This window comes from Cotesia glomerata, linkage group LG5 (genome assembly GCF_020080835.1).
Source record: "Cotesia glomerata isolate CgM1 linkage group LG5, MPM_Cglom_v2.3, whole genome shotgun sequence".
Taxonomy (NCBI): domain Eukaryota; kingdom Metazoa; phylum Arthropoda; class Insecta; order Hymenoptera; family Braconidae; genus Cotesia; species Cotesia glomerata.
The window spans coordinates 7,225,184-7,244,606 of record NC_058162.1 but is presented as its reverse complement, the minus strand read 5'-3'; the positions used below and the strand labels follow the sequence as shown (position 1 = coordinate 7,244,606).

General features: G+C 26.5%; 1 protein-coding gene across 9 annotated transcripts in view; it reads right to left on the bottom strand.

Moving 5' to 3' along the window:
* Positions 1-3,265: 3,265 nt before the first annotated feature.
* Positions 3,266-19,423, bottom strand: part of LOC123265418 (phosphatase and actin regulator 2) — a 169,516-nt gene continuing 153,358 nt past the window's right edge. For 7 of the 9 annotated variants that reach the window (XM_044729149.1, XM_044729150.1, XM_044729152.1 and 4 more), the window contains 10 exons: positions 17,828-18,016; positions 16,433-16,663; positions 13,711-13,960; positions 13,394-13,429; positions 12,308-12,453; positions 8,731-8,887; positions 6,994-7,049; positions 6,583-6,686; positions 6,314-6,486; positions 3,266-4,421 (listed from right to left, as the gene is read on the bottom strand). In XM_044729149.1, coding sequence (XP_044585084.1) covers positions 4,406-4,421; positions 6,314-6,486; positions 6,583-6,686; positions 6,994-7,049; positions 8,731-8,887; positions 12,308-12,453; positions 13,394-13,429; positions 13,711-13,960; positions 16,433-16,663; positions 17,828-18,016 — 1,358 coding nt within the window. In that variant the 3' untranslated portion in view covers positions 3,266-4,405. The remainder of the gene's footprint in view (positions 4,422-6,313; positions 6,487-6,582; positions 6,687-6,993; positions 7,050-8,730; positions 8,888-12,307; positions 12,454-13,393; positions 13,430-13,710; positions 13,961-16,432; positions 16,664-17,827; positions 18,017-19,423) is intronic. The other 2 variants (XM_044729147.1, XM_044729148.1) reach the window with 2 other exon arrangements.

Sequence of the window (19,423 nt, the reverse complement as noted above, 5' to 3'; positions counted from 1 at the left end):
GTTAGTGAGTAATAAATAGAGCAATTTGGGACCTCGCATCGGAGGCAGCAAACAAAAAATTATCCTGAGCCGCCATTTTGAAAGGAAAGAAAAAAAAATTACTTTTGTATTCTAAAAAGGTTCAATAAGGTTGTGTTAAAGTTTAAGATCAATAAAATTATTTTATCACCTTTAAAAATATTAAAAAAAAAAATGACCGATTTTGAGGCTTTTACATGGACTTCCCCCCTTAAAATTCATCATTACAATACATATAAAATAATACAATATTCCATAAACAGATTACAAAATTCAATCTAAACACTTTTAATTACATAAAATTTGTTTAAAAAATTTGTAATAATATAAATACATAACAAAATCCTCAACATACCATGAGCATCAACATGTTGTTATTATAAAAAGGTCTCGCTGGATACAGGTTGAGCACAGACATGCTTCTGATACATCTTTTATACTCCAATACTCATTAATAATAATATGATTTATTTGATGTTTGTACTTATAAAATTCTTTTGTTAATTACTATTAACTAATTAATATATGCAAAAACACCAATTAATTAACAATAAATTAATACAATAATTAAACAACAGCTACGAACAGCTATACACTGTCGGAATCCTGATACAACTACATTTGAGATGGTTTATTGAAACACAGTCTACTCTCGATAATTTGACACTCGTTAATTTGAATTTTTCAATAATTTAAAAATTTTTTCCGGTCCCTTGAAAAATTATTTATTGTTTAAATAAATAACGCTTGTTATTTCGAACTCTTGACAATTTGAAATTTATCTCAAGACCCTCGAGTTTCAAATTTCCGAGAGTCGACTGTAATTTATTTTACGACTTTTAAGACTTGTTTGACAATTTGTATTTTTGACATAGTTTATTGAAATAATTTATTTATTTGATGGATATATTTTTAAATTGCCTGAAGAAGTCGGGATGTCTGACCAAATGTAGGAATAAAGTGTGAAATAATTGTCAACATTGCGTTTGTGGTCTGATCAATCTGAATATTATAATTATAAATTCCCTTGGACCTGATTAAAACAATAATTATCACATTCTCAACCACATTTCATTAAGCTTTAAAAAATATTTAATTCCTAAAAAAATAACCAACTAAAATTAAACCTAATTTTACATTTTATTCATATAAACAATATATATAGCGAGTATTTTACATGAATAAAACAAAACAATAAAACAAAATCAATAATTAGCGTAAATTATTATTGCGCATTTAATTCTAGTAGTTTTTAATTTTCATCTAAATATGTTTTATTATTTATAATATGTACAAGAAAAATTAATTGGCTATAATTATTACATTTTTATTTATATTTATATTCATATTTATATTTATATATTTATATATATATTTATAATGCTCCACAAGTTGCACGTTCATCGCAATTAAAAACTCGGTCATTAATCATTTCATTACATTATCAAATAATCGTATTTTTTTATACTCATCTCACTGCTTCATTTAACTGCTAATTGATCATTTTATTTTATTCGTTTATTTTTTGTTTTTCTTATTTATTATTCATTAATAATTATTTATTATCATTATACTGAAAGAAGCAATTGCGTACAAAGTTAATCAACTACACAGTAGTCGTGATATTTTGACCATTTGAACGAGAGACAATTGTTTTTTCAATAAACTACCAGAATAAATCTATTTATTGCTCATTAAGACAATGCAATTAATTCATTAATTATAAATACAATAATTAGAATTAGAATTAGAATTATTATCATCATTGTTATCATTTATAATAAATTAATTTTTTAAGTATTGGCACCACATAATTTTTTAACTTCAATGCGGAAATTTTATCCAAATTAAGTAGAAAACTATTATAATCAGTTAATTATTTATTTTTTTTTTTTATTTATTGAAGGGAATTTAATTTATTGTTAGAAATCGTTAAAATAATTATGAAGAAATATTTAATAACAATTGACAATATTCAACATTTTTATAAGCTTATTCTTATGTGAAATTTTGAGAAGAAATGTAAGATAGGTTAATTATATCTAACCTAAAAGAAGAATTTTCCTAACCAAATTTCGGAACAATAAATTAGTTTTAAAATTATTTATTACATACATTAATAATGAAAATTAATTTAGCAGGTATTTTATAATTTTCAGAATTTTTTTAACAAATAAATTATGGCAAAAAAAAATTAGAAAAAAAAAATTGGCATGAAGAAATTTTTAAAAATTAAAATCCATTTTTTTTTTAATAATTTTTTTTGCCATAATTTATTTGTTAAAAAAATTTTTTTAAATGGCCAAGTGACTGCTAGCTTTAATGTCATACATTAATAATTAAACTCAATGAAATTTTACGTATATCTTTTTCTTATTACACTTAATTTTAACAAACACAATATTTTATATAAAATGTACTTGACTTGATATTCAATAATAAAAAAAAAATTTTTAGTCTTATAAATATGCCTCGAAAAATTTCAAACTCTTAAGATATGAATTATAATAATTAACAATTACAGCAACAATAACATTGACTATAATAATTTTCTACCGAAACATTTAATTGAAATGAAGGAGCTAGTGTCTTTTCATCAGTTAATTTTTCATAAATTCCCACAAAACTATCCTGTTTAATTAAATAGAATCGACGATCGTTAACCTATAGCTCACGTCCAAAGATCACATGCAATTATCAATAAAATTTATCGTTAAGTATAATATAGTTGGCTGCACAAACAAAGCATTTTATTATTTTTTGTATTTTCTTTTATAAATATTTAGTCTTGTAAAACTTTTAATCGCTAATTTATTAAATTCATTTATTTAATTTTTTTTTTTTTTTTAGTTAAATTTCAATAATAGTTAACGCCGTTTTTAATTATTGTTTCTTTTTAAAAATTACAACTACGATAACATGCTAGTTTTTACTTGAAATAGTCAAAAGCAACTTTACTAGTTTTTTTTGTTTATATTTTCAATTAATAATTAATATTTAGAAAAATTACAAATTAAAAATAAAGAGTAACGTTTAGTTTTAATTTTATTACTTAAATTATTTTTACATTTATCTGTTAATCATTTTTAATTAATGAGATGAGTATTAAAAATAAATGATGATTGTGATTATTTAATTAAAAAATATTTAATAATTAAAAATAATGTTTCAATTATTTTAATAGTTATAGTTAATAATAACAATTAAAGACATTAATAATTATAATTAATTAATAATAATAAACTTATTAATAACTGATACTGTACAAATTTTTCATTGCACAATGCATCGATTTATTTTGTTCATTTTATTATTTCGTAATAATTACTTAATAATTATCTTACGTTTTCATTTTTCAAGATAGCTGCAGGTTACAGTGTTACCCGATGAGATAAAAAATAATAATTACAATTATTACATAATCTTACATAAATAATAATACAAATTGTTATTAATAAATAATAGTAATAATAATAATAATAATAATAATAGTAGTAATTGATTGATTAATAAATTTATCGATGCCTGAGTATATTGTCGAGTATCGAGTTTAAAAATGAATTAATTAAACATAATTATTGTAAAATTTTTTCATCTAATAAAATATTAAAAAAGATGTATTAAAATAAAATTAATAAAATTTAATACATTTTGATTGTTTCAATTTAAATACTTTTATAATTTCATTAATTATTAATTATTAATGTTAATATAAAATGAAAATGACATTAATTAAAAATATAATAATAAAAAAATCGGGTAACACAATTAAGCTAACTTGATTATTAAAAAATTTATTTCACTTACACGCGGACTCGACTATTATTTTATTTAAATATTAATAAAAATAAATAAACCTGATTAAATTTAGGTTTCAAAATGATCTGAGCTTGTAGTTAATAAAATTGAACTAATTATCAAAGTTTAAGATAAATAATTAATGGTGTCGCGACGACATTGGAATGAAGAAAAGATGGCTAGGATAATTAAATTGCATATTATTTAATATTATTTTTTAAGCGAAGTAAATATTAAGATGGATGCTTCATTGACGACTAGTCGAGAGGACGTGTGTAAACGAGCCTTGAAAATAATTGTCGGATGATTAGCAGCTTCAGACACAGCAAGGTTGCCGATCATCCTATCACAATCTTCTTCTTTAGACACAGTAAGCAAGAGACGTTTTATATTATGTGAGTAACATTCAACATCTCTTCGGTAACAATGTCGAAAATCCTGATTAAATAGAATTTTATTTGTTTTCATTTTTTTTTCTTCTTTATAATTATCGTCTAGATTAGCCGCGAAGTTTTTTCGCACAATCACGATACCACAACGCGTTAAGGTTTACCGCACTACACTCTAGCACCTCTACACATTGCGATTGTCATGGTCTGTGGAATCTGTAAAAATAAATATTTTTAATTACTATAAATAATTATGAGTACAATTTATGATTAAAAATTCGTCAGTAAATAAAGAATTTATAAATAAATTATAAATTTTTAAAATTAAATATTTCTGACTCATTCAAATATTATTAAATCGATTGTTATCTAAGTTTTATATAAAACAACGATATAAACTTAATTAAAAAAAAAAAAAAACCCCAATATTTTTTTACGTTTTTATAAAAATTAAAGTATAAAAAAATTTATTTAGAAAACAAAATGATACATTTTTATCATAAATGATTTGTTATGAAAATTTAAAAATGATTAAATGTCAGCTAATTTTAGTATCATACAAATTTTTTGTTTAATAGACTACAATTGCAACCTTAAAAACTATAGATAACTTTCACGATTAAATATTAATTAAGAAATAGCAACCCTGCAGTCACTACGTGACTGCCCTGACTTGTGAATTATAAATAGATAAAATTTTACACAGTCAAAAATTTTTCGTCATTGTGTAAGGTGTAAAAATGTTTGTGTAGAATTTAACATTTTAGTGAAGTCATCAACACAAATTTTTATGTTAAATTTGACGAAAAATTTTTTACTGTGTACTTTATTAAATAATGACTTTTGTTAAATTGCACTGTACTTTCTTAAATATCAACGTTTTTAAAGATATAAACTCATCCCAATGTTACACTCATCAAGAGCTTTCATTTGAGTACCCACATGCATTTTGATATATTTTTCATATATACATATATATAATATATATAAATATATGAAAAATTGATGTGGGTACTCAAATAAAGGGTCTCGATGAGTGTAATGTCGGGGTGAGTTTATATCTTTAAAATGTCAATAATTCACAAGACACAAGGTCATTTCTTAAATATTGACGTTTTTAAAGATATAAGCTCATCCCGATGTTACACTCATCAAGAGCTTTCGTTTGAGTACCCACATGCATTTTGATATATTTTCCATATATTCATATATATAAATATGTGAAATATATGAAAAATTGATGTGGGTACTCAAATGAAAGGTCTCGATGAGTATAATGTCGGGGTGAGTTTATATCTTTAAAAATGTCAATAGTTCACAAGATACAAGGTAATTTTTTAATTATTAATATTTTTAAAGGTATAATAAGCTCATCCCAATGTTACACTCATCAAGAGCTTTCATTTGAGTACCCACATGAATTTTGGATATATTTTTCATGTATACATATATATATATATATATATATATATATATATATATATATATATATATATATATATATATATATATATATATATATATATATGAAAAATTGATGTGGGTACTTAAATGAAAGCTCTTAATGAGTGTAACATCGGGATGAGCTTATATCTTTAAAAATGTCAATAGTTCACAAGATACAAGGTCATTTCTTAATTATGTATCTAGAGATAGAGTATTTTCGAATGCAGCCTAAATACTTATCATAATAAATTGACTATCGGTGAGAATGATATGAAACCTTGAAAAGGCACAAATTCAAGTCAAGACTTATGCAATGACACTAAATTTCACTAAAAAAACCGATTTTATCATATGACTATTCTGGACACAAAATTTTTTTTATTCTCTCAATAATATAGATTATTAAATAGATTTTAAAAATAGATTCTAAATCTAAAAAATTAAATTACTTGATCCATTAAATATCAACCTCTACTCTTTCATTTAATTTTAAACAAGCCATAAATTTTAACTTAATTGACAAAAATATTTTCTGTTCAATAGATTATGTAATAATTTATAACCTCACAACTTAACTACAAAAATAATTCACATTTTAATCCGATAAGTTAGCGACATAAATAACAAAAAACATAAATTCTATCTTAATTAAAAATAATTACCGTGTGAGATGTCGACTATCTTCATGAACAGCCATCTCAGAAGTTTTAAATTCGTTAAGCTCTTTCCTAATGGCTGCTTTGTCTTTTGGTGTCAACCGTGTCCACGGTTTGTCGGCCCGCCTGTCGTAGTCGTGAGCTTGGGTCACCTCAATGTAATCATTGAACCTAATAATCTGCAATTAAAATGAACAAAGCGTTAATAAAAAACAATGGGTTGTATTGTACATAAAAAAAAAATTTTTTTTAATATAAAAAGTAAAATTAATTACCTTCTTTTCTTTGAGTTCTTCAACAGTGGGTCGAAAACTTAATTTTCTTAATAAATATCTCTTCTTCTCTTCCTTTTGTTTTTTCTCCTCCGCAGGGCTTTGTTCTGAAAAAATTTTAATGCTGTCATTACGTTTTCTTCGGCGATTATTAACCAAATTTAATTTTACGACTGTCGAACAATAACGTGAGAGCATCATTGTAATGTTTCTCAACTTGTATATTTAATGTTTCTTAATCAAATCACAATTATGAATAATTATTTATTTTATTTATTATACTGTTTGTATTGGTTAGTTTGTTTATACGAGAGGAAAGTCGCGTGAAGATAGCAGTTATTTGATAATAAATAAATAATTACGATTGATATTATTCGCTACAATGTAGATTTATAGCGTGTTTTTGTTACTTACTTTTTAAAATATTCCGTTCCTCGAGTTCTTCTTGGGTCGGCCGCATACTAAGCCGCCTAGAAACATATACAATTATGTAGTGCAAGTACATACGACATACAACATATAAATAAAAATATCTGTCTCTTGTTTAAAGCGTTGGATTAATAAAGACGGGGAATGGAATTACGAGGGTCAGGGGTTAGAGGAGTGCTAAATCATCAATGTAACAGATGGTTGATATCTAACAAACAACTGATTCACATTAGCTTTAAAAGACTACTTATTTTTCATCCGGCTTTGTGGATAAGTGTTTCTTCCGACAAGTATTGTAATTTTGTCATTTTTTTTGGCTATTAATCGTTTGTGAATAGTTCTTCGCTTAAGATTTAAATGTTAAAAATTTTTTAGTGATTGCCAATAAAGTTTTTTTACAATTTTGTGATTGTTATAATTCGATAAAAAAATAAAGATTTTTTTCATTCATTTTTTTTTCTATTTATCAAATTATATTTTAAGGAATTATAAAAAAATTGAAAATTAAAAAAGTTGAAGATAAAAAAAGAGCGAAAAAGAAAAAAAAATATTCTTAATTCGTAAAAGTGTCATTACAGCCCCTAGCTCTGATAAATGAAATTTTTTTTTTTGCAAAATGGTGTTTAAAAACAGAGATAGATTTATTTTTGTTAAATATTTACAAGTGGGATCCATCACTTTAATTTTCATTTTTTTGAACGAAATTTCCAATTGATTTTATTGATATATTTTTTTTTTGAAAAATATATAAAAAAATTAACAACTCAAAAAAAAAAAAAGTTGATTAAGGTAAAAGCCCCAATATATGATCATATACTGCTACATGATCATATATTGGGGCTTTTACCTTATCACAATTGGATGGAATTAAGCAATAACGTATTAACCAACATTTTTAAAAAAATCGAGTTATTATGATGAACTAAGTAATCTTATGATACTAAGTACGTTCATCATAATAACTTGATTTTTTTTTAAATGTTGATTAAGACGTCATTGCTTAATTCCATCCAATTTTAACAACTTTTCAAAAAAATTTATAAATTTTTTTGAAAAATTGTGATATTCAACTTTTTTTTTAAATTGTTCGTTTTTTATGTACTTTTCAAAAAAAAAATATATCAAAAACATCAAAAAAGATAAAATAGAAATTTTATTCAAAAACATCAGCCAAAATTTTTTCCAACTTTTGAAGGCAAAAAAGTTATCGAAATCTTTATTTTTTTCTTTCACGACATTTTTTATCATAAATTCGCCGTAAAAACAAATAGAATAAAAAAAAATGTGAAAATGTTAATTTTTCATTTAGATATGGCCAAAAATAGGGCAGACCCTACTTGCTTGTAAATAATTACCTTATTTTTTTAAAAATTTTTCAGAATTTTTTAAAAATAGTGAAAATCAAAATTTTGATTTAATTTCTGTAGGAGCTTTTGGATGTGCAAGTATTGAAAATATGCAAAAAAAAATTTTTTTTTATATTTTTAAAATAAAATATTCTCTTAATTTAAAATAGTTATTTTTGTAACAAAAAAAAATTTTTGGAGGTGATTAAAAGAATGATTAACTTTTTAAATTAAAAACAATATTTTCCATCACAACAACTCTAATTGGTATCGATCGAGCGTTAATTAAAAATAACAATCAACCTTGAACTTAAAACACTATCCAACAAAAATAATTGACCAAATAAATAAATTAATGAACCTATTAATTATTTACCTGATAAGTCGTGCTCCAATCGCTTCTTTAGACTCTTGTCTCTCATTATCAGACTGTATTTGAAGAATATTACGATTAATAAGCTCTTGTCGGTCCGGTCTTAACGCAAGCTTCAATGAAAGCGATTCTTTCCTCGCTATTTTAGCCGCCAGCCGATCTAGAATAAATAAAAATATCTATTAATTAATCTATACAATAATAACAACAATAACTTATTTAAAAACTATTATTCAATAACCTCGTGATAATTTATCTTTAGTTATTTTTGAGCAACTAAAACTCCGACGTAATTGAAACGGCTCATTAGATTCTAGCGGCAAAGGTCCTATGTACATTAGCGGATGCACATTCGATATCGTCGATGCTGTTCTGATCAACAGCATAGTAACATTTATCTTTTTTGTCTTCAATTATTAAGTTTCAACGCAATTAAAATTTTTCTCTCGGTATTTTATCTTCCACAAGTGGTTAGTTTAACTGTTTGAGAGTGTAAGCACGTAAAACGAGTAATAAAAAAAGTTTAAGAAGCTTTTATTTTAACTTTTTTGTTACACACGGTTGGCTCTCTTCTGCTTGCCTTAATCACGGAAAGTAACTAAAGAACTTGGTGAGAAAAACATTACTGCATAGTTTTGCAAGCTATCTTTGGCGACTAATATAAACTTCAAGGCGCTTTTTAGAGTCTAAGTGGGCGCTCACAAAATATAAGCTCTTTTGACCGCAAGATGTATAATTAGTTCACTTTATACTACGAGTGAGAGGCAATGGAACAACTTGTTTCTCTGTTGTAGCTCATAAGTCACGACTTGTGTTATGATCAATGAGTAAAAGATAATAAACAACTCGTTTAGTTTGTTGAAATACTGCGATACGATGTTGAATAGTTAAATTTATTTTTTAGTTCATTAATATTTTAAATTGCATAATCTACCAACAAATTTATGAAAATATCAATGACACTCCGGAGTATTTAAATTAATAGATAATAAAGTTAGTTATTTAAACGTTATCGGTCATTTGGGAATTTAATTTAATCCGCATAATTAATTTATTATTTGATTTTATATATATCGTTTAAATTAAAGATATTATTTGATATATTTTAATCGGAAAAATTGACAGATTAAAATTTTTGGTAAAAAAAATCTTGATATTTTATTAAAAAGAAAATATTTTGAATTTGACATAAGTTTTAAATTTACTAATTTTTTATTTAAAAGTGCCTCGGCTAAGTCAATAACAGCTGACGCCATTATTGCGGTGAAATATGTCACCGGTTTTGATGTTAATTAATTTTATTATAAATAAACGGGAAGGATTTTAATTGTAATTTTTTGTCACAATACGTAGCCATAATAATACGTAGCCATGATAAAAAAAGACCATTCGACAGCCTAAATGGAAGTAGATTTCATGGTGAATCCAACAACTAAGGTAAAAGACCCCATTAGTGGAACTTTTAACCCCTATTAGTGGCACTTTTTCTTTCAATGAAAAAAATGTTCTACTTGGAATAAAAATTGAAAATTTTCTTGATCTAAAGGTCTTAAAGATTAGAAATAATATATTCATTATTGGAATTAAAGATTTCGTTAATTGAATAAGTACCAAAATCAAAGAAAGTGTCATTAATGGGGTCCCCGCCACTAATGGGGTCTTTTACCCTACTAAAATAATAATTTCCAAAACGAATGCAAGAGTAAAATTCCATTAAATAGACAAAGAGAGAAAGTAATTTTTAGCCTAAACTGAGGGTGAGGTATGAAAATTAAGGTTTATTTAATAAGCTTTCAAATACAATTTACAAAAATTTTACAAGTTATCGCATTCATTAGTTATTTTGCAATGAAACAGTAAAAGTGCCAATTTTTAAGGATTTTGAAGAATTCAAATTTCTGTCATTCCTAAACTATTTAATTAAAAAAAATATATAAGTATGCAAATTAAAGCTTACTTAATAAGCTTTCAGATGCAATCTACAGAAATTTTATAGGATATCGCGTTCAATTGTTATTGCACGGAAATATGGTATAAGTGAAAATTTTTGAGATTTTCAAAAATTTTTGAATTGCTGTTAAATCCTAAACTATTTAATTTAGAAAAATAAATGTGTGTAAATTAAAGCTTATTAAATAAGCTTTCAGATGCAATTTACATAAATTTAATATGATATCGCGTTTAATAGTTATTGCACGGAAATACGGTAAAAGTGAAAATTTAGCGGTTTTAAAAAATTTTTGAATTGCATTCATTTCTTAACTAATCGACAGATTTGGCTCATCTTAGAACTTGACCTCAGAAATCGTCCAAAAATGAGTATGCTACGTTTTATATAAATCCGTTCAGAATTAAGGGAGTTATAGAAGAGATAGAGCCGGTAATGTCGTAAGTTTATAGGGTAAAAGTACCGTTTGTGGCCTCTGTACCGTTTATGGCCATTTATTGTTCAAATAAACGATAGAAATGAATTTATATTAATTAAAAATTACAAACTCAATTTGTTTTAATATAAATTTTTTAAAACTCAACAAAAATATGGTTATAATATTATAATTTTTTAGAAATTAATTCAAGTGTTAACTGGCTAAAAACGGTGCTAAGGTGGCCAAAAACGGTACTTCTACCCTATATAAACTTTTGAATCAAATGTATTTTTTGAATACGCTTAATGAGCTGAGTCAATATAGAGTAAAATTTTTTCCATATTAAAGCAAATTTTAAGGGAGTTGGGAAAGAACGGATAGGGGAAAAGGGGGGGGACCTACTCAGTGGGAATTTTTCCGTAATTGAAAAAATAATCAGACAGCCCAGACTGGGAATCGAACCCAGATCTCTCGATTACGCGCCAAGGGCTCTACCAGTTAAGCTATCCGAGACAAGTACTGACTACTTTATTCAGTCACGTATATATAGGGGAAAGGGGGGACCTACTCAGTGGGAATTTTTCCGTAATTGAAAAAATAATCAGACAGCCCAGACTGGGAATCGAACTCAGATCTCTCGGTTACGCGCCAAGGGCTCTACCAGTTAAGCTATCCGAGACAAGTATTGACTACTTTATTCAGTCACGTATATAAGACCCACCGAGCAAACAACGCCACCGTCCATCTTACGGTAAAGAGCCATATTAAAGCAAACTTTAAGGGAGTTGGGAAAGAACGGATAGGGGAAAGGGGGAGACCTACTCAGTGGGAATTTTTCCGTAATTGAAAAAATAATCAGACAGCCCAGACACTAAATGAAAAAGTTTCGTCATGAGGACCAATGCATTAATTAGATTTCTATGAAATCTACTGAAAAATTTAAAGATTATCTCTAGTTTGTCAAGTTTTCGACTCTAAAATTTTCAACTAACCTTACTTTTATTAATACTGTTGTTACTATGTTAGAATTTTCTGTCTAATGATATATTTCAAATAAACGTAACTAAATTTTTCTAAATTATCATGAAGCTCAACATTTTTAAAGATTAATTTTTAATCTAAATGACATTAATACACTTGATATATACACTTATTTTTTCTTTAATGAAAAAAGTACTAATCAATATGAATAAAATTTCCCCAATCGAACTTACTTTCATCATCGTCATCATAGTCATCCCGATAAAGAACCTGTCCATCATCAGACCCATCAGAATCCTCTCTGATGACATACGGACGCGCATTTTCTTTGTTCTCCAGAGTGCAGGGCAAAGCGAGGCCAAACCTGACTGGTCGACTGCTGCAAATAAATTTTGATCAGTGAGCATTAATGATTGATTTAATGAATTGATTAGAGAATAATGTAAAAAGCTTTTAGGGTTGATATCCAAAAAATCAATTTTCTATTAATTTTCATTAAGCTGAGCTGATCACATGCTCTGATTAACATAACACACACAAGTTGTAAGCTTTTAAAAAAAATTGTAAATAAATAAGCAAAGAATGTGTCGCAAAAATCGACTATTTTTATTTTTCAAGTTTTCTATGAAAATATGTATAAGAACTTTTTTTTTTTTTTTCTATCAAATTTACACACTCAATAATATAAATAAACCATTTTGAGATTAATAAAAGTCAGAAAAAATAATTATAACTGTTGAATTTTAATTAACAAATATTTGTACGTCATCTGAAGAAAATTTTTTAAATCTTGAGCTTGATAAATAAAAATTTCAACTTAAAATTTTCAGAGTTTACATAATTTTCAAACTAGAAAATAATAAACTGACGAGAAAAAATATTAAAAGCAAAAAGAAATTTAATTTTTGACTTGAGAAATTTTTAAAAATCCTGAGCGACCCCTAAAAAATTTTCTATTAAACTGGTCTTTAAAAAGTGCTCTTAAAATATGATAAACTAACAAATTTTTACAGGAAACTCGAAAAATAAAGTAAATTTTTTCGCGCCACCCTAATAAGCATCGAAACATTTGAAATATTTAATGACATGAGTATTGAATGAAGTGAAAATAGCAGACATTATTTATAATAACATTGACATGATATTCCCTGGTGTTATTTAAAGACAGAACTTATCTACTAAAAATAGACTATTGATTTCCTTGGTATCAACCCTGTGCTGTTAAAGAATTTTTTAAAAAAGTCCCTTATTAATGAAGGGCTTAGTAAGTTAATATAAATTAATTGTACATGCTCAAGGCGATGCTTGCCAACAATTACCATATTCTTATCCTAGGCCTCAACGGCGGCCTTCTGCTGAGCATAAGAAAAATAACGATGTTTTACTAATGATTGATTTATGGTTAATGCAGTACAGTGAATAAGTTAAGTATTAATTAATATAAGTATTCCTATTCATTTATTAATTGACTAGATTAACAGTTGGTATGAACACGGTGGTTGTTTTTTATCATGATTATCATCAATGAAACTACCAGAACAGATGAGATGAAAAGAGGCGCTAGTCTATACACTAGTTCTATTAAATTGTACAAATTTTTTACCATTTTTTAATTTTTCGCTTGTTAAATACTTACTTGAAGGATGCATGGAGCTCCTGGCGAAGGGTTAATGGTCTGTTCTCTTGGGTTGGAGTACTCTGAGGTGTCCCAGGACCGCTGTTCGGGCCTTTCTTCTTCAACGCGCTCTTCAGAGGCATTGCATGAAATTTGGGCTCCTTTGCAGGAATCTCCTCCACCCTTGAGGTGTCTATTGCAGGATCTGGTTGCGCGTAACGAAAGACTCGCAGGCTGTCATCATCATCTTCCACGTCTATGTCTTCATCATCTGAAATTATTTTACAAATTAATTGGGCAATTAGTTATTGCTTTTTTTTTTTTTTTATTTGAAAAAATTAATAGCGGCGATATTTTATCCAAATATTAAATTTTAAAACCATCAAGAAATCCAATTAAGTTAAACAAATTTAGGGTGTATATGTTACCCAGTTTTTTTTTTAATTACTTTACAGGTTTCGCATCATATCGTGTACGTGATGGTTATCTTGATTAATATTCGTGTAATTTTTATGGTAATTAATATTGAATTTCATTGACTTTGATAAATATTAACTTTATAAACACAGCCTCGTTTTATTTTTAGTTTGTTTTTTAACAAACTAGAGTTATGATATTTACTTTTGAAGGAAAAAAATTTAATTAAAAAACTTTGTGGGTCATTTTAAATAAGGTAATTTTTTAGTTTTACAATATTTTTAATGAAATGTCCATTTTTATACTAAACAAAATTTAAAGAAAAAAAAAAAAAAATCACAAAAAAATTAAAAAGTTCAAAAATTAAAAAAAAAATTGGTTTTCTAAATTATTTTTACACATAAAAAATATCGAAAAAATAATGATGTTAAGGAATGATGTTAAGTTCAGTAGACGTTGACAATTTTTTAAAATTGAATAAAAAGTCAATTATAATAAAACAAATATTTTATAAAATTCGCACTTTTTAATTTTTTTAATTTCTACATGTTGAATTTCTTTCATAATCTATATTATCAAGAAAATAAGCAAAATTTTGTGGCCAGTGTATTTATATGATAAAATGGATTTTTATGGTTAAATTTGGTATCGTTGGAAAAGTCTTGGCTTGGAGATGTGCCTTTTCGAGGTTTCATATCATTCTCACCAATAGTCAATTTATTATGATAAATATTTAGGCTGCATTAGAAAATGCTTTATCTCTAGATACATAATTAAGAAATGACCTTGTATCTTGTGAACTATTGACATTTTTAATGATATAAGCTCACCCCGACATTACACTCATCGAGACCTTTCATTTGAGTACCTACATCAATTTTTCATATATTTATATATATTATATATATGTATATATGAAAAATATATATTAAAATGCATGTGGGTACTCAAATGAAAGCTATTGATGAGTGTAACATCGGGATGAGCCTATATCTTTAAAAATGTCAATAATTAAGAAATGACCTTGTATCTTGTGAGCTATTGACATTTTTAAAGATATAAGCTCATCCCGACATTACACTCATTAAGACCTTTCATTTGAGTACCCACATCAATTTTTCATATATTTATATATATTATATATTTGTATATATGAAAAATATATCAAAATGCATGTGGGTACTCAAATGAACGGTCTTGACGAGTGTAACATCGGGATGAGCTTATATCTTTAAAAATGTCAATAGTTAAAAAACTACAGTGCAATTTAACAAAAGTCATTATTTAATAAAGCAAAATTTTATTTATTTATAATTCAAAAGTCACGGCAGTCACATAGTGACTGCAAGGTTACTAGTGATTAAATTGTTATAAAAACCGAAAAAATAGTTAGATAATTGTTAATTTAATTAACATAAAATTAACTATTGCAATCATTTTATTCACCCATTTTAAGTAATTATTGATTAATCATTCAATTTTAAATAATACATTAATGAAATATTTTGAATTATCTATTAGTGAGAATGTATTAATTACGCAATTATGTTAATGTATTTATTCCAAAATAATTAGCTATATTAATTTATAATTTAATTATTGACTGAATGAAACATTAATTAATCATAGAATATTCAAGATTTGTACTTCAGAATTTCCAAAAATTTTATGATACAAAATCATGGTAATACAATTCAAAAAAAAAAGTTAAGCAGATCACGAGAAGCTCTATCGATTAAAGCATTAAAAGTGTTTATGAATAAAAACTTTAACATAAATTAACACCGCATATATCTACTTATACCCGCAAACATTTATTATTTATACTAAGTACCCATCAAAAGTATTCAAATTATCGACATTTACTTCAATAAAGTTTAAATCCTCTTAAAAATTCTAAGCCTCACTTTTGTTTAATTGATTATTGGTTTTTCCTTCATATTCATATTCAGCATAAAACCGTATTGTACTTTATCATAAAACAAAACTTTCGATAGTATAAAATATTTACGACCGTAATAATGGAAGTTGAAGAAGAAAAAGAATAAAAAAAAAAAAGAGTATATACGATCGAACTTTAAGTATGATGAATGAGTACAAGTAAGGTTAAAGCCCCAATAGATGATCATGTACCAGTATATGATCACTCCATGTATTTGTATACCTATATTTGTGAATATAGATATACAGATACATGGAGTGATCATATACTGGTACGTGATCATCTATTGGGGCTTTTACCTTAAGTTGTAAAAAATTTTAAACATTGATAAATTATCTTTATCCAGGTTTATCGTAGAGTTTAGATGGTATTTTTATTACTTACCATCGTCCTCACAGTCAGAAAGAGGAAGATTCTGCTGACGCTGACGAGCTAGAGGAGTAGGACTCGGAGAACTGAACATTGGGGGTGGTGGAATTGGTCCGATTTCGCTCAACGGAATCGGAGGTTCCGGCAATTCCGATAACATCAGGGTATTTTGAGGTGGCAGGGGTGACATGTACCTATCGATTGCTTGTTGTTCTTCTGCTGTTGGCTGGAGTACACCCTTTTCCACTGGAACGATAAATATTATTAATGTTTTAACTGAAAGAAAATTAATATATAATAATAATTTATATAATAATAATAATAAAAATAATAAACTATTCAAAACTCTTTCAAAAACTTGAGATAAAAATTGAATATCACCAAAAAATATGTAAAATTGCAAAAAGGCAGAAATTGACGTCAAGACCTTTCTGATATCAAATGTATAATAATCCCTTTTAAAATAAAAATATGCCAAAAAATTTTTCTGGATTCTCTCAATTATTTAAATGATAAATTTACCATCGTTAATAAAATATTGAACCGTAAAAAAATATAAATTCATGTTACGACCTTTTTGATGGTAACAAATTTAACTATGTACAGAAAAAAATCACAATGATTACATTCAACTTCAACTTCATTCAACTAAAAGTATCAAACTTTTAATATCTTCACTTTTATAATTTCACATTTAAAAATTTACGATGTAACAAAGTACAAGTTCATATAGACTACTTTTATATGATTTTTTTACGATATGTCTGGATTACAATTTTTTTTTTCGTGTAAAAGCTCATTTTATAATAACGATATACTTGTCAAAAAATTTTGCTCTTTCTTTTAATCATATGGATTAATATTTGAAATACAACAATATTATCATTTAATAAACAAAATAAATTAACACAAAAATTTATAAAAAACTTATAAAAAAAATTATAATAAATTAACTATCACTGAAAAGCATATGAAATTTAAAAAAGACACAAATTCATGCCAATACTTTTCAATGGTATAAGTTTTAACTACAAATCCCTATTTTATTATGTAAAAACGCCGGAGGTAAAATTTCCATTATACTCTTAACTATATAGATACAAATAATTAAAATTTTGAATAAATGAGGAAATAATTTTTCGCAATGTGAATAAATAATAAAATTCAACGGTTGTTAACATCAGAAGCTTGAAAGTTAATTAAAAAATATTTTTCCATCCAACAAAATAAAAAAGACCTTGACACAGGCTCGAACCGCCGACCTTCTATTTATTTTTGGCGGGAGCTTGAATCATATTCGCTCAATTTTCCTCCTCTAAAAACTACCGGATTTCCCCGGCTTGGATCAAAAGAAGAAAGATTTGATATCATGCCTCATACTTAGTGTCAGGAAAAAAAAAAAGTACTCACTGCCAAACATAATTAACCTCCTTGTGAGCATTCGGGAGGCCTCGAGGGTACTTGGCCTATTTGGCTTCTGATCCCCCGATTGTCCAGATCCCAAACCTTGGTTTCCTTGGTTCGCGCCTTGGTTCGCCGACTCACCGCTGGGTGATATCGCGCCATTTGCATTCTGTTCAGTCTTTTCCTTTTTCGGCTCTGCAAAATAAAAAATCATAATAGTTATTAATTATTACACTTAATTAATTGATCACTGCAGTGTAAAATTTGCTAAAAACTGTTAACTGTTGGTTGTTTGCTTAAGCTCGAAGGTTAATTAGTCAATTGATAATTAGTATTAATGACTATTAATTAGTTCATTAATTAAGTTATCAAAGAACCGGAGTGAAGTGTAAGTTCAGTGACCGTGTGCTTGAATAAATGTCAATTTATATAAACTGTAACTCCCAAAGTCATGAACAGTTAACTTCTGCGCGTGGAAAAAAAAAGGAAAAATATATTTTTTCCACGATTATTAAATTACCACGTGTCAAATGGCAATTTCGTGACACGAATATTGATCCACTGACTTAATTTTACCACCGACGAAAGTGGGTAGATATGTACCGAGTAAAACACCGCTATATGCTGTGAACATACGAAAAAAAAAATAAAAGAAAAAAAATGGAAAAAAATAGGAAAGAAGGTAAGCTTTTGCTGGAAGCGTTCGACAAATTTTCAACGTTTCTAGGGCATGCTTGCAACCACCGAATTTGGATTTTAGCCAATGAAATTCCGACGGTATAACCCGGATGAAACTCATCCGCAAAAAAGAGCAAAAGTACATTATGTTTAACATCTTTTTTTTTTTTCACAAGAACCTTCGTTGTAAAACTACCAACTATGCACAAAAAAATACTCGTTTTTTTTATGTTAACAATAAGTATTGTGTTAATTATATTTTATTATTGCAGAGTAATAAACTTATTTTTTACACTGCATTTAAAAAAAAAGAAAAACATTTTTTTTTTAATTTTATGGGTCAATACCTCTCCATTTGAGATGTACGATTCGGACCATTTATTTATTTATTTTTTTCTGTTTACTGAATTACATATAGGTCTCGAGGTAGTTGCAACGGCTGCTGAACACTAACTGCCAGCAATGTCATTCCGATTAAAATAGATACCAGAAAGAAGAGAATTAAAATAAATTGTTTATTAATGGGTTTACCTCCCTCGTATATTTATATAAAAAATAATGTAGACGAGTGCCCTTGCCTGGGCGCCGCTTGTTTTGTTTTTGTAGCTTGAATATTTTGGGTGTTACGAGTCTTTTTAGAAGGCCAATATTTTTTGTTTGGATCTTAGTAGAGGTATGTTAATTTTTTAGAAATTTAAATAATTTGAATTTTCGGAAAAGAAATTTTGTACAAAAAATTTGCATGTTCTGGATTGTGTTGATTTATTTCTAAAATACAGATTCAAAAATAATGTTTAAGATTTTTGGTCAGTGTAATTTAAATTATGGAGGGTAAGAAATAAAAACATAATATTTTCTTTAATTTAAAAATATATTAAAGATATCACAGTTGATTTTTGATAAAATTTTAATGACAAATATAAA